Source organism: Anolis sagrei, chromosome 2, assembly GCF_037176765.1.
Source record: "Anolis sagrei isolate rAnoSag1 chromosome 2, rAnoSag1.mat, whole genome shotgun sequence".
Lineage (NCBI taxonomy): Eukaryota > Metazoa > Chordata > Lepidosauria > Squamata > Dactyloidae > Anolis > Anolis sagrei.
The window spans coordinates 212722588-212743433 of NC_090022.1; the positions used below are offsets into that span (position 1 = coordinate 212722588).

Here is a 20846-nt window from a genome sequence, read left to right on the forward strand (position 1 = left end):
GCAAATTATTTTTTTCTATCCATGTTTTTGAATAAAAATGTAATATCTGACTAAACAATTGCTCTATCGATATTTTTCACAACATTCTACTTTGCCTACAAGGCGTCTTATTCAAGAAAATTAATTTACTTCCTGTGCTTGTAAACTGAATGATTAAAATCAATTATCATTGTTACTGCTACGTGCCCAAATGACTCTTTATTCATTGCTATATATTGTAGATGTTGTGGTTGAGGGACTAACATAAATGTTTTAAGCACTGTATTTTTGCCTTAATTCTGAGAGCATCTTCTGATATAAAATGTACAAGTTTCTTACAGTGCTTAAAATATCAGCGCTTCAGAACAGACTGCTTTAACATCTGCACATCACCAGGGTTTCCCCCAAGGATTTTTAAATGATGCCTGCCTGTGCTGAATAAAGTGCTAACTTGCACCTTGCATTTCAAACTGTGTCCTGAGCAGCCATCCAGTTGGTACAACACCAGCTGAATTCCCATAGGCCACTGTTCACTCAGGCTTGACTGCAATTATCATGTCAATATTTTGTGCTCCGATATGCAGATATGCACACATGCAAGCTGTGTAATGCTGCCTTCTCCATGGAATGTTGTCTTATGTTCAATGTTCTGAGAATTTTTAATGAAACTGAATATTAAACTTTCATCAATTGTGGACAATCACAATTATTTGACCTTAGAGGCAAAGGTTATATGCTACAGTGCCGCACCACTCTATCAAAGGTACCAATGGTGACTGAGTGATGTGGCTAAAGCAAAAATATTTCTACTTCAATGTAGTTATTTCCACTAAGACTAAATATTACACAAAAGACTGAAGCAAAACAAATAAATTCACTTTTTGTTTGTTCTTATGTCTAACAGTTTAACTGCATAGTTTAATGCAGTTATACACTGTGGGGATAAGTCTATCTGACAATGATCTGTATGCTTTGATTAAGTGAAAAAGAAAGCTGATAAATGACAACATTGCACTGACTGAATTACTCTGTCTATGGGCAGCAAAATCAATGAGCATTGCTAAGTGATTTAATGCAGGCGAATCCGTCTGATATTACCAGAAGACCAGAAATAAATCACTTAATATTTAGATTCTTCCCAGTGATTATATTATCCCCCTAAATAGAAGAACATCAAGTAAGCTGTACAGATCATGTAACACCCACCCTCTGCTAACAAATGGAAGACGGAATCACACATTCAACTTCATAAAGCTGAATCATACTGTTGTGGACTATGCTGGGACTTAATCCACCATCCCTAGAGAAACGTGACACTTAAAAACAACAGTGACCTCCCTCATGAATTTAAACATGTGGATGAAATATTGGAACAACAGTGTACTAGAAATCCAATAGACCAAAATAGAGATGCTAGTGTTTACTACCTACATTTAATGGCAAGCATTACACATTCCTTATAAGTTACTGTGAAAATGAAACAGATCCAAGAATTCTTGGACACTATATGGAAAGGGATGATTTTTATAAAAACAAGAACAGGGGTGTCAAATAGTAATAGCGAGAATAGCTGTTTAAACAGTATGAGCAAAAATACCACAAAAATGTACATATAGGTAGCCGAGAAAGTAACACCTTTGCTTTCCAATGGTTCAATATACACAGACTTTGTTCCATGCACAAAAGTATTAATAATATTATACAAAATTACCATCAGGCTACATGTGTGAGCTGTACATGAAACATAAATGAATGTTGTGTTTAGACTTGAGTCTCATCTCCAAGGTATCTCATTATGTGCATATATGCAAACACATATGCAAACAAAAAATAAAGTCATAAATCACTTCTAGTCCCAAACCCTTCAGATAAGGGATACTCAGTTTGTATTGGGTTAGGGTGAGCAGCCAGAGATGATCGAGGGATCAATTCATCCTGGTGAATCCCAGATAGTCATACTTCAATTTACTATTGAGGTCACTTTTGCTTTAATGAAAACTAGTGTAAAAGACTTGTTTTAACCGAAAATTATACTCAATGGATTTTAGAAATATAGTTGTTCATTTTTTCCTTTTATTTTTTTTATGATGGATGGTTCATGGAGACACACAAAATGCCTTTATGAGTTGCATGCAGCCCATAGGCTGCACAGTTCTCACCTTTGCTTTCGAATGAAAGCATATTTCTCTTCATTGCTTATGCAGATGTCAGTAATTAAGTATTTCCCTTGAGGATATTGTTACTTCCTTTAAAAAAAACTGCAAAGACTTTTTGCAACAGCATCTTTCAGTCCTAGTAGTGGAAATAACCAGTCTTTCATGGTCACAGGCTGTATTTGAGCTGGGCAGAAACTCCAAAGCTTTTTCTCAGGCACCATGGTCACTCCACTGATGGAAAGAATTCTATCAGCATAACAAGAAATGATCCTATTCCTCCTCCTCCTCCAACACCATCAGACTATCCACAAACACATATGCACTCACCCTAACCCTTAACATCTACTCCAAAGGGCCACAGAGAACATAATATACTACAAAGGATTGCAGAGATCCAGGCAAAGCAGGGAGTGGTCCAGTTATGTTAGCAGAATTATACTAGCATTATGTTTAATTTAGTCTATTATGCTCCCCCAAATTTTTTTTCCATTAAAAAAAATTTCAAACAATATCTGAAATGGGCTTAGTTCAAATTCTAGCATATCACTAGAATAAGCATGTTCTACGTATGGAAGATTAACACCAAATTATTTTTACCATCCATGTTAGATGGAGACAACACCCTTGGAGACTAGAGAGAAACTACTGCAATCTGTTTTTTTGTCAAATTGAAGGGGCACCAATGTAGGGGCACGACCTCACCAGCACTCCAAATGTACAAGGTTAGGAGTCCCCTCAACGGCCCAAGTAGCTGTGCAAGGAAGAAGCCATAAGTTGGATTCTTACTGCAAAGGCTTTATTGCAGACCTAGAAATAATGACAAACATGCATACAGGAATGCAGTCAAAGGTTTTGTCACCCCTCCCCCATGAGGCTGCAGAGCTTTTATCACTTTGACAGTAAATTGAAAACACATTCGTATTGGTGTTCAAAGATCATCATTTCATTGGTCTAAGGTGGCTATACAGATGCCCATTGGCTCTTTATAATTTTGACAGGCATGAAGGCACACACAATGGCACAACTATAGTTTATTGTTCTCTAACCATGACTGTCTTAATGAATTAGTCTTCTCTGTTCTTCTGAAAAGGGTCATCAGTCATGAAAAATAATTATAAGTGGTTGGCTGCACATCCTTGCCTGCTCTTTGAAAAGAAATAACTCAACATACAGATATTATATAGCTTTAAAATTAAATGTATGTAGGAAAATTTATTGGCCTATTTCAATATGATTAGCTTATTGTTGCTCCAATTCAGAGATTCAACCAGTTCTACAGTGGCTCTTTTGAAGTACAATTATTGATCAGAATTATTAAAAGGGTGTGCACATGAAGATATTCTTTGAAGGAGTGTACACTGCCAAGGCATATAACATGTACTGCATTTAGTGTGATGAAACGGATTTGTGAACAAATCTTGCCAAGACAACCCTATGATAGGGTTCTTTTAGGGTCACCATACATCAGAAAGAATCTGAAGGCACGCAACAACAACTAAGTCTCAGCAACTTATTTCTTTATTTGGAGTATTTATATCATACTTTTCAGTCAAAAAGACCCTCAGAGCAGCTTACAACTTAATTGTTCATTTGACAATTCCCTGTCCTCAGGTTTGCAGTCTAACTAAGACACACTGGGAAAAGAAAATAGTAGTATGGGTATTGATGATGGCCAATATAGACTGCCACTTCTCTCTTTGTTTGCATTGCTTCAGCACCAACTGGGATGGAGGAAAGGGCATTCATTTGCTCCTGAGCCTAGGAATGATGGAGCTGGACCTGTTTATTCCCTCATTCTATGGTCTGCGCAGTGGCAGCTAGGGTAAAGAGAAAATCTAAGCATGATTGAACTATGCCTGCCTCTTCTTCTCTTCTTTCGAGGCCAGGGAATAGAGGGAAGACCTTTCATCTGCTTGGGAACCTAGACATGATAGAGCTCGCCTGCCTCTTCTTCTCTCTATTCGAGACCAAGGCACTTTATAATTCCACCTCCTCCCATGTTCCATTTTTCTAAGCCCACTGCTATGCTAGCACACAAAGATATCTTCCTTGCCTGTAACTGTGGTCACCTTGCATTCACAAGTATATTTTAGAGATCTCATTTTAAAAGGAATATTGACTCACTGGAGCAGTTCAGGAATGATAATAACAAACAGGAAGAACAAAACATGAGGAAAGATTGGGCATTTTCTAACTGGTGAACAAAAGAATGACATGATTGCAATTTTAAAATATCTAAACAGCTGTCACAGAGATGACGCTCTAGGTTTATTCTGTACTGTCCAAAGAGTAGAACTAGGTCTGATAATTTTAAGTTACAGAAGAGTCAATTTTGATTGAAAATCACAAGGAACTTCTTCACAGTATGGCCAGTCTAGCAATGGAACCAAGAGAGATGTTGTGGACTTTTTCTCTGTACATTTTCAAAAAGAGGCTGGACAGCTATCAGATTAGGATAATCTTACTCAGCAGTTCTCAAAATGTGCTCCGCAGAGCCCTGGGGCACCACAAGGCATATCGAGGGGCTCAGTGGTTCCCTTTTCCCCCTCCCTCCTCCAAGATTTTTCTTGCTCCTTCCCCTCTCCCACCTCCTTCACTGCCAAAAGCCTTTTTTTTACCTTCCTCACAGCTCAGATCCTTTCTCCCTTACCTTGCTTGCTTCTAAAACCCTATTTTCCTCCCACCATTCAGAGGTTCCTCTAAATATGCCTTTCCTGCATGGCAGAAAGAGTTGAATTGGATAGCCGTTGGGGTTTCTGCTATTATTATTATTATTATTATTATTATTATTATTATTTTAAAAATCCTACAAATCTCTTGGGAAGACAGGCGGACAAATGGCAGCGTGCCTAAAGAAGCAAAGACCACCAGTATTGAAGCACTGGTCCTCCGCCATTCACTCTGCTGGACCGGCTGTACTTGGGTTTTAACTGTCCAAATTCAATAGGTTTGACAGAAGCTCTGCTTCTAATACAAACACTTACAGACTAACACTATAGTATAGAGCTCTTCTCCATCCCCTGCCACCTCCATATTTTTCTCATCTTTTTAACAGTCTTCTAATATTGCCATAATTGCCATCTAACTGTCTATGCTCTATAAATGCTAAAATAAATTACTGTAATGGTTGTGGATTGCTCTTTTAGCTTTCCTGGAAAATGACATTTACTTCATCTACTAGACGAATGGTAGTCAGAAGTGGAATTCTCCATTTCCTAATCCATAGATGGGCAAATGTGTGGCCTGTGTACTATATCTAACCCTCAAGGCATAGTTTAAGAACTCAGGGAGCTTCTACCCCTATCTTTACATCTGATTTTTTGCCCCTAAGGGAGTAGGTGTTAGGCCTAAAAGGAACCAAAAGTGAACCAAAAATCAGGAAGAGGGAAACATTTGCTGATGCTGGGGTAAGGTTGGCTTTGATACATTAAAAGGTCTGTTAAACACCCAAGAAAGATTTGTCAGTTAACACAAAAGCCTATGCTGTCAATCAGAGCCAATTATGAGAAGTGACCACCAACATTCAGTAGCATATGTGATGCATATTGGCAATAGCCTATTCCCTGACAGATATAATCAGGGACTTCTGCAGTATATTTTGAAAATGCCTTTGAAAGAGTAACTAGGCCAGATTTTTTAAACATTAAATTGTAAATATAGTTACTGAGGACAAAACAGAATTCTCTGGGATCAGAGAGAATGTTGATATGAAAATATGTGGCTTTGTGATCAACAGTGGTGAGCTCATCATCCCATTGGACAAGAAATACAATGTTTCCTGAAGCAATCTTTCAAAATATTGTGATATCCCTTGCATCTAGGATTCCAGTGTGGGGTCCCAATTATGAATCAGATCCTACAGATCAGCAGCCAGGATGGCTTTCATTGACATGCAAGAGTCTAATGCAGCGTTTCTCAACCTGGGAGTTGGGACCCCTGAGGGGGTCATGAGGAGGTGTCAGAGGGATCGCCAAAGACCATCAGTGTTTTCTGGTCATGGCGGTTCTGTGTGGAAAGTTTGGCCAAATTCTATAATTCAGAAGGCTCTTTGATTGTAGGTGAACTATAAATACCAGTAACTACAACTCCCAAATGTCAGAGTCTATTTTCCCCAAACTCAACCAGTGTTTACATTTGGGCATATTGGGTATTTTGTGCCAAATTTGGTCCAGATCCATCATTGTTTGAGTCCACAGTGCTCTCTGGATGTAGGTGAACTACAACTCCAAAACTCAAGGTCAATGCCCACCAAACCCTTCCAGTATTTTCTGTTGGTCATGCGAGTTCTGTGTGCCAAGTTTGGTTCAATTCCATCGTTGGTGGAGCTCAGAATGCTCTTTGATTGTAAGTGAACTATAAATCCCAGCAACTACAACTCCCAAATGGCAAAATCACTCCTGCCCCAACCCCCACCATTATTCAAATTTGGGCGTATTGGGTATTTGTGCCAAATTTGGTCCAATGAATGAAAACACCATTGATGGGACATAAAGACTACATTGAACAGGAAGAAATGGGAGAAACAGTATGACAGAACTCAGCCTCAATAATTTTGCCCTGAGATATAGATATTACTATGAGAGAGACAGAGAGGAGATAACCTTGCTAACAAAACAGGCTGTGCTGTCTCCAAATCTAGCATGATTTTCTATCTAATTATGGGATCCATGCATGAAAACAATGTCTCAATTATCATATCCCAGGCCTTTTCCAGCTACATAATGTTCAAGAAAAGGCCTTCCAAGCAGTTTGAGAGTTAATCTCAAATCTTTTCTCCAGCTCAAAACACTTACTACATGAAATGCTTCCATAATTTTACCTGATAAACACAGGTATTCAAAAATACTGATTAAGTATTTATTTGTGCTTAATTTATTTTTAAAAAGTTTCAAAAGGCAAATGAACTAGAAATAGCATACACCTTTTTTACATAATTCAGAGATCAATAGTATTTAAAGTAGTTGGAAAGTACACTAGCATGGATATACTTTCACAATGGCTTGTTTGAAAATACCTGGAGGCTTTAATACATCCCAAAGGCTTTTCTCATTTGCACAGTAAAGATATTTTTTGTTTGTACCTGAATATTAAAACAGAAAATGTAGTTACAGTCACCAAATAAGAACTACAACAAATGCTGAAAAGAGAAAACTATTCCGTATATCTCAGGAATAAATACTGAAGGCAATGAGGTTCCAGTTTCATTTTGAAATTTTTAGGGCAGTTCAATCCCAGTTTGGAAACATGAAAGCATTCTGAAAGGGAAAAGTTACTTTCCTTTGTTTGTTGTTAAATATTCCCATATCAACCAGTACAAAGGTATTATTTCCCCAAAAGATTTTTCAGCTACCACAGCTCAATTATAATACTTCACAGATGAAAATATTTTAAAAGGGTTGCAAATAATACCCTACTGCAACATTAACTGATTAAATAAAAATGATTAGACTAAATATCTGTACTCTTCAAATATTTTTGCTTTAAATTTATGCTTCCTTTGTTTTGCAACATCATGGTTTTCCTTGGTAAACAGTTAAAACAGAATAATGATATAACGATGTAGACATTATATAGGAAGGTAGTTTAATGGGTTTGAGAGCTGGACTATGATCCCGAGGACCAGGGTTTGGATCTCCACTCAGCCATGAAACCCATTGGGTAATCCTAGGCAATACATACTCTCTTAGCCTCAGAGGACAGCCAAGGCAAACCTCTTCTAAACACATTGTTCAAGGTAAATCCTGTGATACATTTGCTTTAGGGTCAAAAGACATCAAAATGTCTTAAAGGCACACAATAGCAAATACTGCTCCAGTGTTCTTCCATATTTCTAAGTATCTAGTTTGCCAGACTACATCTTTTACAATGTTTTTGTACCCACACTCAAATAAGGCTTTGAGTGAGCTACTATATTATTGAAATAGTTGCCTTTCTGAATCATAAGTCTATAACTTGTAACTGTTATGGTAAATAGTTAAATTTTTCAGCCAAGACCTGTACTTGAAATTAACCTATGTGTCGTAGTTTACGCTACAGATGTAACAAGGTTTTATTATAATTTACACATTATTCTTCCATTATTAAGAACAGCTAGAGTATGTGTGCCGATTTGCTTGTTCCTCAATTTTCTCATAAGCTACAAGTATATAACAGACTTTTGAGTTTGCACTAGTTTAATTGATCACTTAGGTATACTACTACAACAGAAGGAAAGTCTGAGGTTTAAAGCATATTTACACAGTTGTGGGAATGGAACAACTTTTCAAGGGCTGAGTGAGAGAAGAAGAAGAAGAAGAAGAAGAAGAAGAAGAAGAAGAAGAAGAAGAAGAAGAAGAAGAAGAATTTTATTTTTCTACCCCGCCTCCATCTCCCCGAAGGGTCTCAGGGTGGCTTACATGGGGCCAAGCCCAGGCAAAGTACAATTAAAAACAAAAGCAAAAACAATAACAATTTCAAACAGCATAAAACAGCAGACATTAATAAACAAGGTCTTTACAATGGTTAGTTAGTGTTGATGTGTGAAAGCAATAAATCTCCTTACAAAGATCGGTTTCCCTGTAGAAATAATAAAATAATCAAATATGTTAATAGATTAATATATAAAGGGTCAGAAAATCATTTTTCTAAGTTAAGTGGGACATATACAAGTGTTTTCTTGGGCAGGGAAAGAAAAACAATTTCTAGATCAATGGAGAGCAAGGACTTCGAGAAAATAAAGAAAAAAACTGGAGAAACATAAGCCCATGTACAAAATGAATAACTGTTCTCAAATGATCTAACTTACCTTTCCACAACCAAGCTGACTGCTTGTGTAAGATCTGGGTTTGCAACCTGGAGACGTTTCCATAAAGACCACACAAATTCTTTATCAGCCTTGGGAAATAAATGGAAAATGAAATACATTACACATTTAATAGATTCATACATCAACATTAGCCGTTTCAAGCATTTATTGCACAAAACTGTTCAGTGACTTGATGGTTCAGAGGACCTTTCTCACACTTCTACATGGAGATAAAAAAAATAACAATTTTAAAGCACATGTACTTTAGACTATATTTTTAAGAATTGCACAGAAGGGACTATTATTAAGTATGGGTTTTCCATTATAGCACCAGAAGGTCAATATAAGCACAATGTAAGGAATATCTGGTCTTTCTATATAATGAAAATGAACACGTTAACTGAAGGATTAGGCCTAAGAAGCAAATACTCCCTTGGTTACATACCTCCAAATCCTTACCCGCAGGCATGTAGCCGGGGGGGGGGGGGGGCTTGAGGGGCTTCACCCCCCCCCTGAAATTCTCATGGTGGTTCGCAAAAAGGCCTTACTGGTGCATTATTGAAACTGTTATGTTTATTCATATCATGATCTGATCACCATACTCAGGGCAGTTTACACACAAAAATGGCAAACATTCAATGCCATAAATAAGTACGAACGCATTAAAAAATAATACAGAGTTGTGCACAATAATAACAGCAAACTTATAACAAAACATCGAAATGAAAATGAAAATGAAACATCGAAATGAAAACAGAATAGAAATAATCCAAAAGGACATACTAATAATAATAATAATAATAATAATCTGGCATAAACCAGTACAGGTGGTCCCAGTGATCATCGGTACACTAAGTACCATGCCAAAAGATCTCAGCTGGCATTTGGAAACAATAAACATTGATAAAATCACGATCTGTGAACTGCAAAAGACCATCTTACTTGGATCTGCGCAGATAATTTGAAAATACATCACAGATGCTTGGGAAGCATTCAACTTGTGGTTTTGTGATATGAAATCCAGCATATATATCTCTTGTTGTGACATGCTATGTTTTGTGTCAGTAAAATAATAATCTTTATTTGTATTCTGCCACCATCTTCCCAAAGGTGCTCGGGGCAACTCACAGAAGCACTCCAAGTGCCACATGCAGACAACAATATATAAGTATAAATACAATGACATAAGTATCATCAACAGCACATAAAAATATAATTAATGAAATTATAAAAAATTGAAAATTATAAAATTCCTAAAACACAGTGGAACCTTCAGGCCAGCTATCTGTCGTAACAAGCAATCAAAGTGTGAGCCAGTACTATTAATGATTCATCACATTGCCCATGGATTACTCAGGATCAAAGGAGTGTCTGAAGAGCCATTTTTTAGACTCATCCAGAAAGTCTGAAGAGAGCGGGGTAATCTAATTTCCTTAGGGAGGGTATTCCAGAGCCGGGGAGCCACCACCAAGAAGGCCCTCTCTCTCTCTCTCATCCCAACCAACCGTGCTTGGGACAGTGGTGGGACAGTCTGTCTCCCCAGCAGATCTTAATGACCATGCCGGTTCGTAGAAGATGCGGTCTCGTTAAAACTTCCCCTGCAACATATTCCCAATCTGAATTAGCCTCCTCATCCCAGATGTTTTTGGAAGAAGGATATTACTTTAGAAAAGCTACTCAGGGAACATATTTTGTGGTTCATGTGACACATGCCCCATGCAATCAAATAATGTGTAAAGAAGATAGTAGGGCTATGTAGACTTGCCTCACTCCAATGCCAGTGTGTCCAAATGCCTCAATCCCCTGCCAGCAATATGCTTGTGCCACATGCAAAGAGTGCATACTAAGATAAATATACATAAGGATCACAGTCTGTCAATAAAACAACGTCAGTGGACATAGTTCCCAGATGCAACACTAAACTCTAGTAAGTTTTTAAAAAGTTGTTTTGCCTAATATATAAAATGAGGCATTGGAACTCCATAATAAATGTTGATGTTTTCTAACTAAAAATATCCCAGATTCATGCCATTAAATGTTATTCATCTTATCCTAAGATTTGATGATACAGGAGCAGTGATAATTACTGCCACCTTCAGAATAACAAGTTTTAAAGACTTAAAAAAACCTCCTTGTACCACTAAAGGTCTTGGTAAGATACATTTCTAAATGGCTTTGAGAGTCTGCTAATTTTCTCTGAAACAAGATTGCACAGCTAGTCTGAATCTGGCACAGCGACCCAACAGTACAGCTGTCAAAGACTGGGATATATCAATCTCTGCGTACCCAAGGACTGTTCTGCCTGCTCTGCGTATGTTAATAGCGCATAGAGGTCAGCAGAAGTGTACCTTCAGCAGCTGAGCACCTCTATGTACAGGACAGAATACAGATGTCATTTGGAAGTTTCCCCAAATTTCCTCATTAAAAATAAAATTACTCATACCATCACTGTATGTCAGCAAAAGAAGCTGCTCACTTTGGGAGCGTGTGGGGAGGCTGGAAAAAGAGATGTATAAAACATAAATATTTAGAGTGCTTTGGGAACTATATTGAAAGTGAGATGCTCTTCCCAGAGCAGCAAAGCATCTGCAATGATTGCAGGTCAGGCCTCACACTGAAAAAGTGACAGTTATGAAAGAGAGAGACAATGGGATTGCGCTTCAGTCAAGAGTGAAAATAATTATACCTCATCATCGTCATGTTACCAGACATATGGAAATGCAGAACAACCCAGCCTCTGATCCATGATACTGAACGTGGTTGTGTCATAATAGGAACAGTGCAGATTTCCACATGTGATATACAAAAGCATAGACACAAACAGATCAAAACTGCACATACTATGAAAAGGTAAAGCAAACATTTGTCTGAGGCTTCTGTTTGTTACCAAGGAAGTATTTGGCACTCAGCCTTTGAGTCTTCAAAAGTTTTCAACAGATATTACAGCAGCGTTTTCAATGCTTCTAACGGCTAAGGAAAGACACTTTTAAAATTAAAATGAGAGGTGCTTTCTCCTTCAAATTTTAACACTCAGGCAAAGGAATGGCCTACTCTTGCAGGAACAATCAGGGCACATCTACACTGGCATTATAATTCATCTTAGAACCCGTTTGGCAGAAACTAGTTTCACTGTGCAGGTGATCAGATTGCCTGGAACGGGTTGGGACACAGTGGCTTCAAACCACTGTGTAATGTTTTATTTCCATCTTCAGGAGACATGCGCACCAGCACTCCAGAGGCACAAAGGTAAAAACAGAGAAATGACAAGACTGAAGGTAATCAACTACCATTCTCAGAGAGTTGTTTACCCCCCCTGCTGCCTAGCCAGGGCCTTGGTGCATTTTTGGCAGCCGCCTTTATGGACTCTATACTGTGCTTTAGCAGGGATAGGGGCCTACAATGCGGTCTGCATTGTGCAGAGCTGATTTTGCCCTGGATCTGGGATATATCAGGATCTGCTGCAGAACATTCAGAGCTTGTTTCAGACTTTCCTACATCTGGGTTGTTGTAGGTCTTTTCGGGCTGTATGGCCATGGTCTAGAGGCATCCTCTCCTGACATCTTTCCTACATCTTTTTGTAACACACTGTTTCCTACATCTGACATTCTTTCCTACATCTTTTTGTAACACACTGTATCCCCTTTAATCCATGCTGCAGCACGCATTGGTGATGTGCATTCTGTGGCTACAGTTTCAAGTCATCTTAGGGCTGCATTAAATGGTCAGTATAGACAGGTCCTCACTCACAGGCCTGGGATCTGTAAGAGTCACTATTCTAAGCAGGTCTTTTGTGTAGACAGGAAATTCTGCTGCATACAATTTTACTAGATGCAAGGTCACTGCAGAATTATCATTACTGACTACAAGAAGGACAAGGTATAGAAGGCTTTTTAATCCCGATTCATGGGTACGTTGAGCTCTCACTCTTTTTCTTTGTCACATAGCATGACAGTTTCTTGGCCTACCATACTGCTTCAGACCAAAGCATATAAAGGTATAGCTATAACTTATTTATAGCATTTTTATCCCCACCTCTCAGTCAAAAAGATTCTAAATAACAAGACTAACAAAAAACTAAAGAACAAGACTAAATAAACAAATAGCTAAAGAAACCAGCTGTATAAAATCAAGTATAGATCAGAGGTAGAAAATAATCCAATTTCCACTATTAGAAACTAGACTACGGCTTAGCACTAGAATTACATTAGCTTTGGGCTCACTTACTCTTCCCTTTCTCCTCTGCTTTGATATAACCACAAGTAGTAGTTTTTGCTTCCATTTACATATAATTGTGGTTTATTGTAACATTTGAAAACAAAACTTAACTTAATCAATCTTAAATACAGTTTTCGGTAAGGCAGCTTCATAACCCACACTTTGAATTTGGTTTGTTTTCCTAAACCACTTTAAACCAATCATTTTCCACTGATTTTGGATGTAGCAATACACTTTACTTATTTTAACATGGAACCTAAAGCTTTCAATTGCCTTTTTAAAGCCACACTGAAGGAAGAATGAAAATGATGTCATCATTTAGCTTCACAACCAGAAACCTATTGAAGCCTTATATCAAATACAGTCATCCCTCTACATTTACAATTTTGACTTTTGAGGATTTAATGCATGGATTTCATTTAAAATATCTCTAGGAATTTAGAGGTCCTCCAATGCACTTTTCTGGTCAGCTTCCAGTGGAAGATAACCAGAGAGTTGTGCTGGAAGACTTAGAAAACCATTTTTTCGGTGATTTTTCACTTTCCTGTGCTCTTAATTTCTCAGAATGTAGAAGGCAAACTGTAGTTGCTTAAGCAGTTGTATTTTCTTACGAGATAAGTGTGGTCCATTGTGCAACCAATATTTCTGCAACTATATAAGCAGCTCTCTTATCTCACTTCTGATTTGGTAGATGGGTAGCGAAGTGAGCCCTACAAAACAGGCAAACTCATGGTCATGGCACTCATTTTTCAATGGGTTTGCACATTTGTGATAAATTGAATGTACATTATACTAAAAGATTTTAGGACTTTGGTCCATGTCCGGACAAGGATGCTGTGGAATAGGCACAATTCCCCATCCTATACTCTTTACACTGAGGGACAAAGGGTTCTTTTCCATTTGTCACCTAATCTGCAGCTCTTTGTCACTAGCTGCCCAGTTAAATCTAAAAAGGTAGATGTATAATTAACACCCCACTTAAGACTTGGAATCAGAAGATATTTGTATCTCAGGACAAGCAGGGTCTCTGTTATTCTTTTACGCTATTTATTATTTAGAGTTATAGATATACAAATGCATACTCTCCTCAAGGAGAAACAGAGACTTTCAATAGCTATACACAGTGCATTTGTTACATGTGCCTTTGAGGAATGAATAACAAATGCCCATACCTTGACCAACTCCATACAAAATGCCCTTTGATGCACTTTATCACACCCTTTAGTGAAATTAAACACCATTGTTTGTCCCATCTGAAACTCCCACCAGATACACTACCCTATTCATTCATCTCAGCCAGGGTTTTTAAAATTCTATCCTTTGCAATTGGCCCTGCCCACTCTGCTCAATTTTTGTTATTTTATTTTATATCCTGTGTTTATCTTATATTTTCTTTTGTTATATTTTATTATATTTTATTTGATGTATTATTGTATGTTTGTACTCTTTTTGCCTTGTTGTATTTGTTGGGCTTGGCCTCATGTTAGCCGCACCGAGTCCCCTTGAGGAGATGGTGGTGGGGTATAAATAAAGTATTATTATTATTATTATTATTATTACATTGCAGGTAAGACATCATACATTTTATACATGGATTGGTCCTCTATAACCCCTGCTTTTTTCCTAGCAAATAGCTCTGTACTTAACAAACAGAAGAACATTAACATCTTACACAATTGGGATATCCTGTCATAGACTATCGGTGGCAAAAACATACAAACAGCCAAGAAGGATTATATACCTGGGCATTGTTATATGGATAGTAGCATCCATTAGATAACTATAAACATTCACAATGGCATCCATTGTACAGAATGGGTATATATCTATTGGGATAAAGATCGCTTCTAACCTATTTGAAGCAGAGGTTCTCTCTTACAAACATTGCCTGGATCGTTTATCAGCCAGGTACTGTGTTTTGTTGGATGCTGTGTAATATCTGTACCTCTGAGAAAGATTGAAGCCTGTTGTCTGTCTCTTCTGGGCTAGTTTTATATCGTTCCCAGCCATTCTCTGTTCAGTCATCTCAGAGATCTTTAGTAGCCGCTGTTTATGTTAACAGATTTCCTTTCCAATCAGAACAAGAATCTTAGTGGTCTTTTCTCCATGAAAATAACAACTGTTGACTTCTTGTTCTTGGCAGCCTACATCAGATGGCATCAACCATCTGATGCTAGTAATCCTTTATAGCTAGGGTTAGTGTAAATCAATTCATTGTTTATGTTTTCTTTAAAGCTTTTTTTATTTTTCTACGTTGGATTCATGCTTAAAACTAGACAATATCTATGTTTCCATGCTACTCATAAACTCCATAATGCACAAACTTCACATTTTGTACTATCTTTATATTTTGTACTTTACCAGCAACATTCAGGGGCTTAACTTTTGCAAAACATTTGTAAACATTTGTTGAAAAAACTTGTAAAAAATGCTAAATTTTAAAAACTAAATCCTACTGAGGCTTTACTGAAGAAGCCAGGATGAAAGTGCATGCAGCCAAATGCTATAAGAATTATCTCCATGATCAGGAACCCTTATACTGTAATTGGGGTTCTCAATTTTGTGGAGAACACCAAGTTCTAAATTGAATTCCCTTTCAGACCTTCCTTCCCATTCAGTGTTGAAAAGTTGTCTGCAGACCACCAGTGGGCCACAAGGACAAAAATCTGGTTCGCGAGCCTCCTTCCTCTTTATTTATTTTATTTCTGCTCCTTTTGTGCCACCTGCCACTCCTTCCCTTCACTGACCATGGCATATGTTCTGTATCACAAACTAGAGCTAATGTGATCTATCTAATGCAGTTTTCTGAATCAGCACCCCAAACAACTGATTTGTAACCGTTTTGGTACTAATGCTGGAGAGTGGTCCCTGGTCAAAGTGATCTCTGGTCAAGTGGTTCCTGGTCAAAAAAAGGTTGGAAATCACTAGTGTATTATGATTGGAGATGCACTCTTTGGAATGTGAAGCTAACCATGTGCCACCCTTTTCTTTCCATAATTTCAGGCCACAGCATGTGAACTGGATTTGTAATGGATGATGAAATACTACTAAGAGTTCAATCAATCTTATTGTAAAGTTACTAATCAAGTGTTATCCTATAACTCTCCATTACTTCATGCAGCTGATTATTCCCTCTTCTTAGTTTCTCTACAATTTATTTTCCCTCCCTTTGTTTGCATGACAGTGTCAGGGTTAACATGTCATCTCGGAAAACTCTGTTTTCAAAATTATTTATGAGATTGTAAATTGTATACTGAGCTTCTGCCGTACATTGTTTTATCAAACAAGAGCACCTGCACAATTTGCAAATATATGAAACAAAACTAAGTACTGCACTAACTAAAATGCTAGCCTGTATATGTACCAATGGGCTTCCAGTAACATATATGTGTATAACATAGGTGAGCAACTATGACCTTTTGGTTGTCAAAAGATCTCTGGAGAACCATGGTTCCAAATCAGGGCATATAAGACTGCAACTTGTATTGCATTTCATACATTTAGCATTCTTCCAGTTAACACGTAGGTTTTACTTTAATTTTTAAAGTACAGAATTATTTTATTTATTTATGTATTTATTTCACATATTTGTATCATGCCCTTTTCACCCTAAAAGGGGATTCAGGGCCACCTTACAACAGATAGCGATTTGATGCCAATACATATACATATAAACTTTTCTGGAAATTGTACATTTCTATTAGCACATCAAACTACAAAACAATGTATTCCTACTGAATTATGTTAGTGTAAGGTCTTTAAGTTGCCTTTAGCGTTCTATTTGGATCATAAAAAGAAGATGTGTGTGTGTGTGTGTTTGCGTGTATGCATATATATATATATAGAGAGAGAGAGAGAGAGAGAGAGAGAGAGAGAGAGTAGCCTTGGTGAGCTACTATTTCACACAGCTCAACAAGCCAAATGAAATCTTCTAAACAAACACACAGCATTGTTGGAGACTACAAATACATTTTCCCATAAGATCACAAAACTATTTTTTCTAGATAAATAAAAGTCAGGAAATCAGATTTTTTAAATTTTGCATTCAATCGCTGGCCCAAAGAACAGAGTGCAGGCTAATGGTCAGAACGTCAGTCTGACCTATGGGAATCTTTGTTACTTGTTAACGATGCTGAACATTTGCATAGTGTTCATCTGTCTGTAAATTTCAAAGCTGTTTTGAAGATATGAATATCTATGAAATCCCATGATGCAGATAGTATCGCCAAACACATACACTTGGCACATTTACTTTGAGAGTCTGTATGGCTAAAGACAGCAGATTTATCTATTAGGCACTGTCCAATTCACTGCAATGCAGGGCTATAATTTTACAGACAAATGTCACCGTTCTGTAGTACCAAGAGGTAAGAAAGCTATATTAGAATCACAGCTTTGATAAAAGGATCTTTGGTAAGCATTATGGATCTCACTCCACTACAGTTGCAAAACTCAGGGTAAGGACAATGGCCACTATAAGACAGGAATGCAGACATGCAACATACCATATTGTATGACAACACCTGTCAGCTTTTACTGTTGCCATGTTAGCTGGAGGTGATAGGACTTGGAGTCCAACAACACAAGCAGTAGATTTCCTACTCTGGACTGGTTTAGGAACTCCATGACACAGACCCTTTGGTCATGGACATGGGCAACTTGACAAATAAATATGCTTTAGATTAGTATACCTAACAAAATTGCATAAAGATATAATTGGGGGAAGGGGGTTAAGTAAGATATTGAATGTTGCCTTAAATTCGTTAGAGTAAAAGAAGAAATAAAAATGCCAAATAATCAACCAGAGAAAAAAGGCTGTCAGTGACCTGGAACTTAATCTGAAGTTTTTCTCCCATTCTCTGGACCAGGGCTTTTTAAACTTATTTCCTCTCGTGACCCCTTTTCATCTGAGATTTTTTTTTCATGACCCCAATCTGCCCAAGAAATTTTTACATGACCCTGGATACATAAAATAGGCATAAAATCAAACATTTACTGATAATAATTCAGCATTTGCAAGGCTTGCTAAACAGGCTGATTTTCCTTTTTATGAAGTATAGCTGAAGCATTCTCTATACTGTAAACACTGCACATCATTGCTAACATTCATGTAAATATCTTGGTGGTATTCGGAGACCTTTTACTGTTGCCAAGTTTTTTGTGACCCCACTTAGGATTGGGACTTAGAGTTTAAGAAGTAGTGCCCTAGACAAACAGCATTTTGGATTGAGGTCAATGAATGGAGTCCAGTTGTTTTCTACATGTGCATTTCTTTAAATATATATGGAAGCAAATATTGATGATCTAGGTTCTAGGCTTCAGATCATATAAATTAGTTTGAAAAAAAATCAACTTTGCTAAGAAAATGAAAAGAACAGGAATTGTTAAAGGCACCTTTCCAGCTTATACACTCTGTCCCAAATGAACCATTCAAAAGTATGAGCATGACATAACCTCTAGAAAATGATAGCAACATATCTTCGTTTTAAGCGAAACAGAGTGAAGCACAATACTGCAGGGAAGAAGCAATGGTATACAAATCTAAGAAACAGCTTCAAACTTTTCAAAGCTTTTCATAAATATCTTGTAAAATATATGTATTGAAGACTTTATGATCTCCCTGCTAAGGTGGTCCTTCCTAACATCAATTTTGTATCAAAGTTTCGTGTTTTTAAAGCCTACATTTGCAAACATATAGCTTCAAAGACAAAAAAGACTCCCAGTGGTTTCAGGCTGGATATTCAGCTGTTTCAGGCAGACTACATGCATGTTTCTGGGGAGAGCTGAATATTCATCATTTTATACAGCCTTAACACAAAAGTCGTTTTTTTATATTTACTCCATAAACTATTTTAAAAGATCAGGAAGTATTGACAGTGTGCTATCTTTACTGCCCTTTATCATAACTTCAGGTATTAAGACAAATGACTCTAAATTCAGCTAGAGAGCACACAAGTTTTTTTTTAAAAAAAACACCCTTACCATTTAGTCCACAAATATATCTGATGTTGGATGAGAAATGATACGATGAAATAAAGAGGAAGTATTATGTGCAGAAACTGAGTTTGCATAAACACACACACTGCTCTGATGGTATTAGCATTAGTACAACAAAACATCACTGTGTATACACTTTCAGTTTGTTCACAATTATAGAAGTGCAATTAAGTCAAAGCAGATAGACACATGGTTAAACACATATGGACAAAGAAAAATTGGATCAGAATTAGATGAAGATGGAACACGGCACTCGATTCTATTAGTCATTGCTCTGCCACTGAAATGGTATCCCATTGTCTTTCAATGTACCTAAAATAACAAGAGAGGCCGCAGTGGTGCAGCGGGTTAAACCACTAAGCTACAGAACTTGCTAACCGGAAGATCGGCAGTTTGAATCCACAGGATGGGGTGAGCTCCCAATGTTAGCCCTAGCTTTATCCAACCTAACAGTTTGAAAACTTGCAAATTTGAGTAGATTAATAGGTACCACTTCAGCTGGAAGGTAACGGCATTCCATGTAGTCATGCTAGCGACATAACCCAGGAGGCTTCTACAGACCATGCCAGCTCTTTGGCTTAGAAATGGAGATGAGCACCACCCCTCTGGAGTCGGACTCGACTAGAATTAATGTTGAGGGGAAACCTTTACCTTTACTAAGATACTAGCATACATGATCCCCTCCTTCCCGTTTATCTTAACAATCCTATGATATAGGTCAAGCTAATAGAGAGAGAATGGTCCAAAGGCATCCAGTGAATTTCATGGCTGAGTGGAGACTTGAAAGTGGATCTTCCAAGTCCCCATCCAACAATGGAACCATTGGCTATGGATCATCTTACATTATAAAAGACAAAAGACATAAAAAGTTAGGAGAAGCTCTATATACCTGACCTAAGCTAAACTCTCAATTAACTAGCACCCATGGGGATTGATAGATGCTTAATAAATGTAGTTTCTGGTTTCTTGAGCTTTAGTATTAAAAATGAGCGTAATACTATAACCCAGTGGTTCTCAACCTGTGGGTCCCCAGGTGTTTTGGCCTACAACTCCCAGAAATCCCAGCCAGTTTACCAGCTGTTAGGATTTCTGGGAGTTGAAGGCCAAAAACATCTGGGGACCTCAGGTTGAGAACCACTGCTATAACCCATACTATACCATAAACTCTGTAATAACTGGATATAAATACTGAAGTAGAGTAATTAAAAGCAAATAAAGACGAACGTAAATCAATGTAACAGTTTAACTATATTATACATGAATTTTAATTTTTATTTAAAGCATTATTTCTTTGAATTTTTTTTGCCAGTTGATTGAGAGTACCTGTTGCATGAGTTCAGGTTGACTGAAAGTGTACTATATTTTGTCTTTCAAACATTAGTGGCCATAGCATATTTCGGCTGAAAAGAATGGAGAATGATATGCTACTGCACATAAATATTACCTTATTTGTTTCATGACATTCAGAGAATATCAAAAGACTAGCACTAATATAACAGAAGTGTAGTGTAGAATTCTTCTCAATCCTTTCCATCTCTCTGCTTAATCTTTGTGGGTACTACTGCTTAGGAAAGGAATTCTCAATTATCTTATATTCAATGCGTGAATTCTATTTATCTGGGGAGGGAGCAGGGCCGTAGCCAGAAAAAAAATTCAGGGAAGGTTGAAAATTTCGGGGGAGGGGTTGAAACCTGCCTCCTAGCTCACGCTGAAGC

General features: G+C 37.5%; 1 protein-coding gene across 3 annotated transcripts in view; it reads right to left on the reverse strand.

Annotated features, from left to right (window-relative positions):
* CNTLN (centlein) overlaps nucleotides 1-20846 on the reverse strand; it is a 218735-nt gene that overhangs the window by 187384 nt on the left and 10505 nt on the right. For all 3 annotated transcript variants that reach the window (XM_060762424.2, XM_067464370.1, XM_067464369.1), the window contains exon 2: nucleotides 8920-9008. In XM_060762424.2, the coding sequence (XP_060618407.2) occupies nucleotides 8920-9008 (89 nt within the window). The remainder of the gene's footprint in view (nucleotides 1-8919; nucleotides 9009-20846) is intronic.